Source organism: Natrix helvetica (genome assembly GCF_964273705.1).
Source record: "Natrix helvetica genome assembly, chromosome: 5".
Taxonomy (NCBI): Eukaryota; Metazoa; Chordata; class Lepidosauria; order Squamata; family Natricidae; genus Natrix; species Natrix helvetica.
Genome location: NC_138551.1, coordinates 104,614,878 through 104,626,730, shown reverse-complemented (window position 1 = coordinate 104,626,730; position 11,853 = coordinate 104,614,878). Strand labels below are relative to the sequence as shown.

General features: G+C 39.4%; 1 protein-coding gene across 4 annotated transcripts in view; it reads right to left on the bottom strand.

Moving 5' to 3' along the window:
* Positions 1–726: 726 nt before the first annotated feature.
* The window catches only part of GRID1 (glutamate ionotropic receptor delta type subunit 1), an 809,729-nt gene continuing 798,602 nt past the window's right edge, over positions 727–11,853 (bottom strand). Inside the window, exons 16-17 of one of the 4 annotated variants that reach the window (XM_081956605.1) lie at positions 10,905–10,940; positions 727–1,853 (exon numbers count right to left, since the gene is read on the bottom strand). In XM_081956605.1, coding sequence (XP_081812731.1) covers positions 1,425–1,853; positions 10,905–10,940 — 465 coding nt within the window. In that variant the 3' untranslated portion in view covers positions 727–1,424. The remainder of the gene's footprint in view (positions 1,854–10,904; positions 10,941–11,853) is intronic. The other 3 variants (XM_081956607.1, XM_081956606.1, XM_081956608.1) reach the window with 3 other exon arrangements.

Here is an 11,853-nt window from a genome sequence, read left to right as displayed (position 1 = left end):
GATTTAAAAGCTGATGATCACAAAGGCTGTCCTATTTGGAGATCCCACACATCAAATGAAGACATTTCATCTATTCTGTATCCCACCAATGATAACCTATCCCAAACTTCCTCAGTTCAGGTTCAATATTTTTTTCCGTATTTTTTTTCATAACAGCTCTAGACCAAAATTACCTTGAATTAGTACTTTAAAATATCCCACAGCATCCCTGTGATTTTGAGAACTGTGGATCCATCACATGAAATTGGCAGCAAAGCCTATATAAATATTATTGGAAGGAATGAGAATTCAGCATTAATGTTGAGTGCTATGCTGAAATGTGTATATAGTCCAATCCATGGGAAAGTGGAAAAGGAAACTAATGTTCCCTCATTATAAGTACTACATTTTGAACTACACTTTCTTCTTCAAAACTGTCCGTCATACGCAATAAATCTTCAAACACAAAACAAATTGCCGTCTAATTTGACCATATCACTGAACTCAAGCTTGAAAAATTGCTCAGCCCTTGATTCAACTGAAGCCATAATTCATTTTTGTTATATCTGTATGACTAAATGGATGAGGAAGAGGAAGAATAATTCTGATTAGCCATATTGGCAGAATATCTGAAAGCAAACATTTGGCTTGTAGTTCTCCTATACTTGTTTTCACTGTATCTTCAATGACATTGCTGGAAGCTTATTTAACTGAGATTAGGATGAACATTGGTTATTGATAGCACTCACCAACTCAGACTTTTCCTCTATATGAAGGATACTTCTGCACCAACCAAATATATTTCAGAATGGATCAAGGATCGATGCTATCATTCAAAACTTTACCCATTGTTAAATTGCAGCAAGGAAACTTGGCCATCCCACATTTATTACCAGCATGGTGTTAACATTTCAGGGGTACCCACCCTGTTAAACTTTCAGAAGAGCTGTGAGCATGAGAGAATAGCAAATGCAAGAGAAAAATAAGTAGAAAGGTTCTCCCCTGACCCCATTCTCAAGAAGCGTTACTTGCCCCTGCTTCCAAAAGAAGAAATCAAAATAAACATTGAGAGGGAAACAAAAAGTACCATTTGTTAAAATCCAAAGACATTTTTCCTTCCCTTGGTCCCAATAAAGGTCGTCTTTGTCACTTGAGAACAGTCACGAGTTCTTCTGCCTTTTTTTTTATTCATAGAGAACAAAATTTACAAAGTCTTTCGTACATTTTTTTCTTTCTTTTTTTCCTTTTTTTTGTATTTTTGTCTGTTTGTTTTTTACTGACTTTGAAAATTGGGAATATTCAAAATACACTTTTTTTTAACCCCACTTCATTCTTTCATTATTTACAGATATGTACAAGAAAAATGTAAGAGTCTTTTTATTTATTTTTTTAAATCCCCCCCCCCCCCCGTTGTATTAAAAATCTCTGCTGGTCAATGACTCCCTTTATATGGATGTTCCGTGGGAAGGTTCCAGGCCCTCTGGAATGATCCCGCCTGGCACAGACTGGAATGACATGGGAATGGGGGTCTTCACGGGGCTCTGGCGAAATAGTCCTCCATTCGGCGATCTGTGTTTACACTGTATTGAGGGTATTGTAGCGGAGCTGCTCAGTGGCAGGGGCAAGTTGCTCACAGAGGCCCCAGAGAGTGTCCTGCTGCCCCCATGGCCAGTCTGTTCGGGTAAAAAAGAGGTGACAGAAAGTTGTGTGTTCTGATATTCACGGACAGGCTCCAGGGCCTGGCTGGATGACATGCCACCGATCTCCAAGGCTGAGATTTCGATGGAGGCGGGAGACAGTTGCTTGTGAGCTAAGTCTTCATCAATTAAACTGTTCATACGCCGATGGACTTGCTCTAGGTTGACTTCTTTATCCTGCAAGAAAGGGGGAACGAGTAGATTAATCCCTTCCGAAAATGCTTGATGTAGAGGAGGTTAAATGGGTATCTGATTCCCATTTAATTTGCTCTTCTATCTGAAGGTCTGATGTACTTGTGGGCTCTGGGTCTGGAGCAATATCTCTCAACCTCATAAACTTTAAGATAGGTGGCCTTCAACTCCCACAATTCCCTAGATATTTGTGGTCCACCCATTGTAAAGTATTGAGATTGATGAATACTGCTCCCGACCACCAACCATTTGTTTTTGTTACCTACTAGAAGTACAAAGATATGGTCATGCATTGAATGAATTAGTTTTGGTAAATCACAGATTGAAACTTGTCTTGTTGATGGGGGTGGGGTGGGTGAGAGGATCATTTAATCAGCTCGAGTCATCTTTTGTTCTAGAATCTCAATTCACCATTGTACATTGATGCCGCCCCGAGTCCTTCGGGAGAGGGTGCGGCTAACAAATAAAATTTTATTATTATTATTATGCAGGGGCTAAAGATCCAGAATCTGGGCCCAATCAATTGTTTTCCTCCTCCAGTCTCCAGGAATAACATCCAAGTAAAGCTTAAGTCCTTAAATAATTGGCTCTTCCATTGTTTACATAAATTAGTATGATTCCTCCATCTAAGAAGGCTAGGAGAGAGGGGATGGATTGTGGCGATGAGACAACCATAATTTTAATGGAAGATCAGCAAGAAACAATAATTTAGAGATAGGGTGATCTACTACAAACAACTTTTGTGTGCCTGTCTGTGTTGGAGAGTTATAGGAACTGATTCATATTTAATACAATGGGTGAGAAAGAGCACTATAAAGTTTTTATATAGATCCATGTGTGCATATGATATATAAGATATGTATTACCCATATTCATTTTGAATTAAAAATATGCAGTATAAAACTCAGCAGTCAGACTCTGCCTGTATATAACATCTCGCAATATAATTAATTTATGCCCTGAGTTATAATTCTCCTTCTCAGCACATACTCAAACTATCTTTCCTTATTTTTCACCTCACCATTTATCTTCTTTTTGCTTGATTAATCTATATTGATTCATCAACTATTTGAGGATAATAAGAAATCTATCTCCAACCAAGTACCATTGAAACCCTGAAAAGAAAGGTGTACAATTCTTGTTTGATTATTAATTGTACAACAATGTGAGCCCGCTCCCCCCTCAAATTTGCTATTTCTTTATCATTTCCCAAAACATAAATCAGTTCTAAGCAAGTATGTGAAAGCTTCCCCCCCCCTTTTTAAACTTAATAATTATGAAGGCCTTTTGGACAGATTCTTTTTGACAACTGTAGATTGTAAGCCAATTATATCTATCTGCAACAAACCTATTAAGAGTTGAAAGAGAGAGAGAGAAATGTCAACTTCTCCACTAAGGTTATTTTTTTAAAAATAGATATTTGATTAGAAGTGTGAAGCTTCAAGATTATCAAGGCAATATGGGAAAAAGGTCTTCTGTGGCTGATCTCTGCACCATTACATCTGACAAATTTCTGCTTTCTGTGTCACCCACCAGAAGCCATATCGGAAAAAGGTATTTAACATACTAGTATGGGAAATGGAGGACAGCTTGAGATACCATCCTTTGGAATGATAAGTCTTTCTTTCATTTTCTCTAATGTGGCACTGAATATCAGTGTACAAATCACAGCATTAGCACTAAGGTCATAATTTTCATTGGCAATTATATATACCAGTTGAACACCCTTTGTGAGGCTCTTAGGAGCATGTCTGAATATTTGGCTTTAAAGGGGGTAGGAAACTTTTGTTTTTAGTGGCAAAATGGCTCCCCCCCCAAAAAAAATAAATAAGATAATTTAATCAATCAGGACTATCATATTATAAATTGGTTCTTGAAAGATGCAAAATTGAAGAAGAGTATCAACACACCATCGCTGTATGGGGATAGGATGCCTATAAATAAAAATGCAATTTTTGCCATTCAGAATGTAAATGCTTTTGTTTTATCTATTCTCTTTCTTCCTGCTTCACCTTAAGCAACTATTAGCTCTGCTTTTTATCCAAGCTGATTAGAGGTTCAGCATTATCATCATTTCAACAAAATCTCTTCAAGAATGTAAGACAGATGGAATACAAGAGAAAGAGTTGCAGAATTTCAAGATCTAAAATACAATAATATCCTGTCAACTCCAAAGCTACCCTGCTTTAAAGGTAAAGGTTCCCCTCACACATATGTGCTAGTCATTCCCGACTCTAGCGGGCAGTGCTCATCTCAGTTTCAAACCCAAAGAGCCAGCGCTGTCCAAAGACGTCTCCGTGGTCATGTGGCCGGCATGACTAAACGCCGAAGGCGCATGGAACGCTGTTACCTTCCCACCAAAGGTGGTCCCTATTTTTCTACTTGCATTTTTACATGCTTTCAAACTGCTAGGTTGGCAGAATCTGGGACAAGTAATGGGAGCTCACTCTGTTATGCGGCGCTAGGGGTTCGAACTGCCAAACTGCCGACCTTTCTGATTAACAAGCTCACAGTCTTAGTCACTGAGCCACCGCGTCCCTTTGCCAAAGTCCACCCTGCTTTACCGAACAGGTAAAAGAATGTTGTAATTCAGCTAAGGGAAAATAAATTTCCACTTTGCAAAGCAAGGAAATTATAAATTGGGATAACCATATCTCTATATTTCTATAGGAAAATAAAATGATACTCTTTAATTTGAAGAAATAGATCATGTTAATCAGAAAAATCCAGTGATGGCTTGGATTCAGTAGAAATTGCTTCTAATCAAATCTAGGGTAGTTACATTTCCTGGATCCCTTTCACAAGGCATAAAACTGTCCTTGCAATATAATCTCTTAGTCTCCAAAAATTACTTTTAAAAATTGCAAGATTCCCTCTACAACTTTTGAACAAAATGAGATGAGAAGAGAATGATAGAGAAGTAAATACTATGAATTGCATGAATAGAAACATTTTTGCTTTAAAAAAATTGTCATGGGAAAAATTGCAAATATAGGCAAGAAAGGATAAGTTAATGAAACCAGTTCTGTGTGTTTGCCGTGATGAGTATTCATCAAGTAGCAGTTACCCCAAGGAGAAAACTTAACAGATCTGGGCACAGAACATAATATGCCTTAAAGAGTTGCGTGACTTAAACACACTCACACAGACACTGGTGCAAAGGAAAATGTTATGAAATGAATGGTCCAACTATTCAGCCAATGGTTGTGGATAAAAGTATTCTTAAAAGTTGAGTTCCCACAAGCATGATTGGTTGAATTAAACTGTTTGGGGGTTTATAAATGTTTCCATTCCCTACCATCCAGTCAGAGCTGAAGAAGCTTCTTGGATGAGAAGCGAAACATCTTCAAACAAAAACCGGAAAGTCCAGTTGCCTCTTGAAAAACAAAAAAACACCTCTGGGATAGTTGGGGATTTGCATAACGTCCTGAACTGTAAACTGTGAACATGGGTTGGATTCATGCAACACATTACATAGGGATGTGGTGGGACACTGTCAATGTATGGTATGAAGTCAGCGAAATGCCTCCAGCCCACTCAGTGGTTCCTGGATGAGAATGAGCATGAAGGTACTGAAGTGTCTTTGCACCAACTATTCATGCTTCTTTCTGCGTCAAGAGGACTTGTGATGGTGCATATCCAGGTATAGGCTTCAAAAATTTCAGCAAGGGATTCTCTGCCCAGTTGCTGGGTGGGCGTAGCCATGGTGGGTGTGGCCTAGTTAGCCTCCTGCACCACAGAAGGGAGGTCTTTTCTGGAGGTTTTCCTTGGGGCCTCCAGGAGAGCAAAACAGCCTCCCCAGGCTCCGGAGGCCCTCTGGTGGCCAGAAATGACCCCGAACTTCTGGTAGATCCCGAACTTCCGGTAGGCTCATTTTTTGCCCTCCCCATGCCCTGCACTTGCCTGCATCCAAAATGGGTTGTGTGGGGACTCCTGGGAGGAGGGGTCAGGTGGGTGGGGACAGCCAGGAGTTGGATTTGGGGGTTCTACAAACTGCACAGAATCTTAGGTAGAGGTTCTCTCCTGCGGACACCCACCAGCCCATCCCTGCAATATTACTACACATAGTGCTGTGTTAAATCACAGTTCTGAAACTTGATTTAAGTGACATTAATGAGTTCAGTTCCTGGAAAGATTTAAAATAAGAATAATTTAGCATTATATATCCTGTTACGCTACTGAAAAAAGGAAAAAAATCCTCTAAATATTGATACCGATCCTCGCCAATGAGGGTCTACTAACCTAAAGTCAACTAAGTTGAGCACAGGCTGGCATTGACCACATTACATGCTTAATTTTTCAGGAACTGGGATCATTAATCAGCATCATGAGAAAAGCTAACTTCCCCTGCTTGGTGAGGTTTTCTCTGATGCAGAGAAATCAATGCCTCTTTATGTTTAATGAAGTATTGAGGGCTATCAGAGATCAGACTTGGACTTAGAGAACTTGCTACAAGTTCATCTGATGTGCTGCCTAGAACCTCATGAGAGATGTAGAAAAATCTCAATTTGGTTCCCCATAATCTAACATAGGGACCACCCTGTGGCTGCGGGTGTTTTGATTTGCTATTTGGAAGCTAAGCCAATGGCAACCTTTCAGGGGAGGGTTAGATGGAGCCTTTCTGTGTGCACATAAATAGTTTTCACAGAGAATTAAGCTGCTGTTTTGTGACAGTGATAGTTTGGCAACTGATATAAATATACATCAGTCATGTAGATTTCTCTATAAATAACCTAATTATAGAAATATTTAGCAATGTGTTTATTGGTGAAATTGTTATTTTGATGTATTTATGTGTTCTGTGGCTCATTTAGGGTGAGATTTATATATATTCGCAAAGCACGTAAAAATGCAAGTAGAAAAATAGGGACCACCTTTGCTGGGAAAGTTCCATGTCCCTTCAGCATTTAGTCATGCCAGCCACATGACCACAGAGACGTTGTCGGACATATATATCCAGAACGTAAAATATATTACCCACTTAGCTTTTAAATTAAATATATTTTAAGTTGCAATCTGGCTCTTCTTTTACAACTTTTATAACTACACTTGAAACTCATATTTTTAGGAATGTATGTATGTATGCATGTATACACACACACACACACACACAAATATTTCTATCTATCTATCTATCTATCTATCTATCTATCTATCTATCTATCTATCTATCTACCTACCTACCTACCTACCTACCTACCTACCTACCTACCTACCTAAAATATGTTTGTTTGGGTTTGATAGTTTAGTATGTATGTCTGTATACATTAGTATGTATGTATTTTAATTCTGTATCCAGTTTTTTGTTAAATTAAAAAAGAGAGTGTTTTGCTTTATAATTGTATCTACCTTGAAGAGATTTGCAAGTAACGTCTTTAAAGTTGCTTTAAGGGCCTTTTTTGTGCCACTTTTAAACTTTCCCTGTTGTCCCTTATCCCCCTTTTCCCTTTTTCTTGTAATTTTGTACCTTAACTTTTCCTCTTTGAAAAGAAAGAAGGAAGGAAGGAAGGAAGGAAGGAGAAGGAAGGAGGGAGGGAAGGAAGGAAGGAGAAGGACGGGGAGGGAGGGAAGGAAGGAAGAAGAAGGAAGGGGAAGGAAGGGAGGGAGGGAAGGAAGGAAGGAAGGAAGGAAGGAAGGAAGGAAGGAAGGGGAAGGACAAGGGAGGGAGTGAGGGAGGGAAGAAAGGGGAAGGAACGGAAAGGGAGGAGGGGGAGGGAGGGAAGGAAAGGAAAGGAAAGGGAAGGGAAGGGAAGGGAAGGAAGGAAGGAAGGAAGGAAGGAAGGAAGGAAGGAAGGAAGGAAGGAAGGAAGGAAGGAAGGAAGGAAGGGTCCTGGCTGGCTACTCTGGACTTTCTACTCCATTTTAAATTGCGAACAATCTCCCAAACAATGGTGTGTAACTGCCATACAGGGTGGCTAGCAACTTTCATCCACAAAGATAAGACACAATTGTGCACTCTAAGGAACGTGGAAGCTTTTCTCAACCCTCTGCCAAGGTTATGTGACATGCAAGTTCTTAACTGCTCCCACTTGCTTTTAAAATGTAAATGTCTAACATGTTCTTTGTGGAACTTTTAAAGAACGGGGCTCTCTGAAGGTCAGCCCACATCTAAAATGGATGGCCTAAAAGTGACTCATTTAGCAATTCTGCATCCGCTGCCTTTGTCATTATCAATTTGTTTTTACATTTGCAATGCTGTAATTCCAGTTCTTGTCAACATCTGACAGAGGAAAAAAAGGCTTTGCTATAATAATCAACCCACTGATGGGATGAAATGGAAATAATGTATATATTTATTTGCCATTTTTAAGAGTTCCCACTACGCGCTATTAAGCCAGCTAGATGAAGTGGTTAAGCAATTGGTTTTTAATGTACATTAATTTACATCCTCATTAGTCAAGGTTTCAATACTGAATAAGGTATAATCATAATGCATATATGAATGGGAAAAATAAGACTCAATTATGCGCATTAATTTAGATCTGACAACTGACTTAGTCAAACACCACTTAATGCTACATAAATGTTGCCAACTGCATTTCAAATACAGTTTGCAGGGTTTGGTTCGATTTCTATTTTATCTGTTGCAAAAAAAAAATGACTTCAAAGTTTACCTTAATCTCTCTTCTCCATACAGCTACTTGGAGAAGATCAAGAAGTTATATGAAGTCCCTGCTGATAAAAATTATATGAAATACTTTGCTTTGAAATTTGCAATCCCTTTATTGACTTGGGTATGTATTTCTTTGAAATTCCTCTTTTTGGGATATGCAACAGTTTAAAATAATAAAACACTGTGATGTTTTTGAAGCACGAGATTGCTAAGCAAGCTGAGAGAATGCAACAGGGGGGAAATGATTTACTCTCTACAATTTAATTACTCCATTATAAAGGATCAACCAGTTACTCTTTATTACTGTAGCTACTACGTCTAGCATCGTGCAAGCCCTTATAGCAAATTTAATGCACTGATATGTGTACGGGAATGTGCAATTTATGGACAGCCCCTCAAAGACCAAAACATATACCCTGTTTCCCCAAAAATAAGCACCCCCCCCCCCGCTGAAAATATTGCAACACAGGAGGAGCCCTGAGGTGATCACACTCGCTGCCTCCTGCACCACAAAAATACTAAGGCCTCCCTGAAAATAAGGCCAAGTGCTTATTTTTTGGAGGGGGGTGTTTCAAAAGAAAATAAGACCCTGTCTTATTTTCAGGGAAACACGGGTATTAGAAATATTGTTGTATGTAAGCACATGGCATTCTTGTTCATAAAAAAAATGGGAAAAGATATGCAGCTGAGTAGCCCTTTGTTCTCCGGACCAATATTTTTAGCACATTGTATTTCATGGAAGTGGCACTCTTTTATTCTCTCCTCTTTACTTCTTTTACTAAGGAGCACTAGCATTTGACCTCTGGTTTGGTCTTTCACTGCAAACAGTCTGCTGTGTGTCACCATTTGTAGCAAAGAAGCATTCAGAAAGCATTTTGCTTCATAGACAGAGTTTCATGCCCCCTTTTTCCCCTAGGGTGATCCTATCACTAAACCCACCATCTTTTGGAAAAGCTGGTCATTATTAAACTGTGGGCAGGAAAGAACTCTAAAGTTACCATATGATCCCACTCTTCATGACAGGATAAAATAGTAAGAAGGCAGCTCAATTGGTCCTTTTTGTTGGTTGATACAAAGGAAGCTTGGTGTGCACTTGGCATATAGTCAATTTAAATATCTGCATGAATGATCCTATACTGAGAACTTCCCAATCCAGAGAAGTAATGAATCTTTCTGAGTGAACATTTGTATCAAAGTTTTAAAAAAGAAAAAGGAAGAGCGCACTGTTAACTTCAATTTCTAACTTCACACCCAGTTTCTGAGCAAGATCAGATTAACGCATTGCTCAGCTTTAATGATTGTTATCATCAGTGGTGGGATTCAAATTTTTTTACTACCAGTTCTGTGGGTGTGGTTTGGTGGGCGTGGCATGACTTGGTGTGCGTGGAGGGGAAGGATACTGTAAAATCTCCATTCCCTCCTGATCAGCTAGGACTCGGGAGGCAGAGAATAGATGTGGGAGAGCCAATCAGAGGTGATATTTACCAGTTCTCCAAACTACTCAAAATTTCTTCTACAGGTTCTCCAGAACTGGTCAGAACCTCTGGTTATCATGTGTCTTCATTAGCTTTGTTTATCAGTAATAATATTTTTCCTGATATCTGCCTTGAATGTAACAGCATGTTATATATATTTAAGTAGACATAAGGATATGAAAATATGATGTGCATCACACAAACACATGTATATTAGAGTAGGGATTAGAAATTGCCCAGGTATGCTGAAATCTTGTGTGATTTATGCATTTTCTTAATGTTCTTTATATATTGTACAGTATTCATTCAAGGCTCTGTGGAGGACAGTGAAACACAGTTTGCAGGTGCCTAGATCATAATTGGGTTACTAGTTCTTCAGTTTAAAAGGTGGGGAGGGATTCAGCTTTCATATATTTAAGGCAAGATTCATGAGTGATGGCAGGGCACAGGCTCTGTAGGCAGAAAAATGAAGCTTTAGTTCCTGTTCAGGAGCTCATGGGAATGAGATGATGGAGATACCACAAACTGAACTGAAGAGCTTTTCCTAACCTTGAACCCTCCAGAGGTACCACAACAGCTGGCTGAGAAGTCTATGGCTTCCCAGGCAGAAATATCTGGAGGACTCCAAGTTGAGGAAAGCTGCAGTAGATCATGGAGTGATGAATCAATGGTCTGGTTGAGAACAATGAGAGGAGAAGCACAAAAGGAAGATAGATGAATGATAATATTATCCTTGGGGATGCCAGATCATAATGATCTGTTTTGATTAGCATGCCCAGATCTCCAGGAAAGATCTGCTTGAAAATGGCAGAGCTGAATGCTGAGGACATCTCTGTTCCACAATGGTAGGTGAGCATTCACTGCAGGCATGGAAATGGCAGACAGGGGTGGATCCTGGAATGACTGCAAGCATCAGATTAGCTCACATGTGATCACAGAAATGCTCACCATGGTCCTGAGACCCAGCCTCACTTCACGGGGAATCTCCATGGGAGGGAAAAAGAAGGGGGAAGGAAGAAAGGGTCAAATAGTGTGGCTTTCTCATTTTCCCCCCTCTTGCTCTTCAGCCAGTATCTATCTCTATCTGTGTAAATGTTGGTAAAACCTAAGTTACGGAATCCTCTTTATGTATTATTGTAATGTAGTTAAAATGAAGGAAAAAACGTACAATACAAACACTTTTCTTTCACAACAAACAGACAACAGAACTGGAGTGGGGGGGAGGGGGAATAGTCATAAAAATGTAGAGGGGAAAATAGGTAAATTAAAAAAAAAAATAAGGGATGGCAAAAAGTAATTATTGACCATTTCTCCCACTATCTTTGTAACTATAGCCAACCCCACTGAGTTTAGCTTGATAACCTGCAGGATAATATGTCCAAGAACAGCTATACAACGTGAAGTTGCAACTTTTGTTGTTTTAATTATAGATTTATTTCACTAATCTGTTGACAACCAAACATAAAGGTCTCAGCTCTGCTAGTTCTACTTGCATTCATGGGCAAATGGAACTATCTATTCCACATGCACATCTGCGCGCACACACACACACAATCTGTTTTTCACAATAAAACATTGTGAAACTAGATGCTAAAAGCTCATACGACTTGCCTGCAAAGCATGGCCCTGACTGCTCCGTTGTTTTAATTGGGGGGAGGGGAGGGGAAGGCTGCACAGATGTTGATGACAAATGTAGCATTATAAGCTGATACATTCGATTAAAATGCCTTTGACAGTTGAGCTGTTGCGTGGTAGGCAAGCCATTTGCTGCAGTGCTCCTGGCACCGTGGCAAATAAACACGAGCATCGATGGGTCCTGTATATTCCTCAACTGGGAAATAGCAGCTGTTCTAACTCTCTGGAAGGAAACATCAGTTCTTAATAAAAGATGGTTTAG